Here is a 2,558-nt window from a genome sequence, read left to right as displayed (position 1 = left end):
GTTGTTGTTACTTGGAAATTTCGGACAATACAGGGACCGAACAGAAGTATAGTTACTGTTCGGTGATTCCTATCCTATCCGTATGTGATCCACATTAATTTCTAGACTCTTAGTCAATGAAAATGGTGTATACACAATTACACATATTTTTTTCCACTAAACAGACAATTTGAACGCATTGTTTGAACTGACGAAAATAGGAAGGGGAAAGGAAGTCATCAAATGGCTTTATATTCAAAGTTACGTGATCAAACGCCAATGCTCCACCACAGCCTTGGGTTTTACTTTTATTAGTTATAAAAACGGAGTGATGGCTTATTTATTATATATAAAAACTCAAAAACCAGGTGGAATTCTTAAAAACAAAGATCAAATTTCATGGCCGCCGAGGAGGAAGTGAAGCTGTTGGGGTTCTGGGTAAGCCCATTCGTGCTTAGGGTGGAATGGGCGCTCAAAATCAAAGGTGTCAAATACGAATACATAGAAGAAGATATCTTCAACAAGACCAGCTTGCTCATGGAATTGAACCCTCTTTATAAGAAAGTCCCGGTGCTTGTTCACCATGGGAAAGCCATTGCCGAATCCTTTGTTATTCTCGAATATATCGATGAAACCTGGAAACATAACCCTTTGCTCCCTCAGGATCCTCACCAGAGAGCAACATCTAGATTCTGGGCAAAATTTGCTGAACAACAGGTTGGTAACGATTAATGAATCACAATATATTGGATATTTTTATTATTTTATTTTCTGGTTTTTATGGATCGTGACGTGTTTTATAGGTTTTTGAAGGTGCATGGAATGCTTTATGTTCCCAAGGAGAAACAAAGCAAAGGGCTCTGCAAGGAACCATAGAATCCATGGAGAAAATAGAGGGGCAAATTGAAGGGAAAGAGCAGTTCCTTGGAGGGGAAAGCATTGGGTATTTGGATATTATATTGGGTTGGGTTTGTTACTATCTTGAGGTGTGGGAGGAAGTTGGATGCATGAAGATCATGGATCCGGTTAAGTTCCCGGCCACCGCTTCCTGGATGAAGAGGATGTTGCAGCACCCGGTGATCAAAGATGGGTGGCCACCGAGGGAGAAGATGATTGTTTACTTCCGCCAGCGTAGCGAAGCTTTAGGTTCTTCTTCTCATGGGTGGCTCAGGGTTTGATCGTCATCGTGTCATTGTTCTTTGTTTTATGAGTATTTGTACAAATAAATAAGGGCAAACTATGCGAACACCCGTCTTTGTTTTTGGTCTTACCGATTTTGATCATCGTTTTCAAATTAAAGTACGTTTAGTCCCTTACGTTATCGGTCTGTTTGACTTTAGTCTCTCAAAAGTTAACTTCCGCTAACCCATTAAAGAAAGTCCTACATGCCATTTAAAAAATAAAAAATAAAAATAAATTAAATGGAAACATAACTCCTCCTCCTCATAATATCCCAAAATTTGGCCAGTGACCGAAATAAATTAATTGAAAGTTTAGTGACCAACGTGTAAACTTGGGAAAGTTTAGAGACCAAAAATTAAATTTTTTCAAAAATAAATTTTATCCAGTAAATTAATAGTTTACCCCCAAGAATGATTTTCGTGTCACGTGGATTTTTTATTCGGAGTCTATGTTAAAAGCTATAAAACGATAAAATCCGAGAAAAATTTGGATAATCAGATCGAATCGAATATTCAAGATATTTTGAAGGATGATAAAATAAAGTTAATAATTTCATTCCATGTTTTAAATGGTGGGATTTAACATGGATCATTAGATTTAAGATTGATTTTCATGTTAAATATGGAACGTCGAATGAAAATTGGTGAAATTGTAATTTTGGAAAATTACAAGGGAAAAATTGGAAACTAATCAAATTATTGGTTCATCTTTGACATTTGGATGAAAAACAATTACCATGTGGCTTGGTAATTATCATGAGATTATAAGGGCAAAATAGTCATTTGTCACTAAAATAAAATTTTAATTCATTTTAACTTATTAAATGAAAAATGTCTTAGATATTTTTCATGGACAATTCAAGACTTCTTCATCCTTTTCTCTCAAGTGACGTGAGCTTCTCAAAGGCCTTAGAAATATTTCTTTTCAATTTTCAATCAATTTATTAGGAATTTGGATGAAAGCATGAAATTCAAAATTGTTCTACATGAAATTCTCTATCATTTGGTACCATTTGTTCATACTTTCCATTCTTGAAACCCTAATTTCTTGAATTGGATGGATGAAGGGGATGTTAGGTTTTCATTATTTAAGGTTGGATTATGATGTAGTTGATGTTGTAGAATCAAATTTATGCTTGAAAGTTTATTGGAAACCATTAGAAATGGTAATTAAAGCATTTGACCATTAGGATTTATCATGGATAGTTGAAGTTTGAATTGAAATTGATATGAGATTGATTATAGATGTTTGGAAATTATGTTTAGAAGTTGAATTCATATTTGAATCAAGTTGGAAAACAAGACCCGAGTGACCTTTGATATTCAACCATAGTGAAATAAATTGGGAAAAATTATATATACTATGGTTAGAAATGATGAATGAATGATTCTACAAGC

At 34.4% G+C, this 2,558-nt stretch overlaps 1 protein-coding gene across 1 annotated transcript; it reads left to right on the top strand.

Moving 5' to 3' along the window:
* Nucleotides 1–318: 318 nt before the first annotated feature.
* On the top strand, nt 319–1,246 carry LOC120169236 (glutathione S-transferase U7-like). Its single transcript, XM_039177433.1, has 2 exons — nt 319–696; nt 783–1,246. The coding sequence occupies exons 1-2, from the start codon at nt 379–381 to the stop codon at nt 1,155–1,157; spliced, it is 693 nt and encodes a 230-aa protein (XP_039033364.1). The 5' UTR covers nt 319–378; the 3' UTR covers nt 1,158–1,246.
* Nucleotides 1,247–2,558: the final 1,312 nt, after the last annotated feature.

The sequence above is a fragment of the Hibiscus syriacus genome, unplaced genomic scaffold, assembly GCF_006381635.1.
Source record: "Hibiscus syriacus cultivar Baekdansim isolate YM2019G1 unplaced genomic scaffold, ASM638163v2 tig00111758_pilon, whole genome shotgun sequence".
Taxonomy (NCBI): Eukaryota; Viridiplantae; Streptophyta; class Magnoliopsida; order Malvales; family Malvaceae; genus Hibiscus; species Hibiscus syriacus.
Note: the sequence above shows the minus strand (reverse complement) of the source record. Positions and strands in the feature narration are given on the sequence as shown.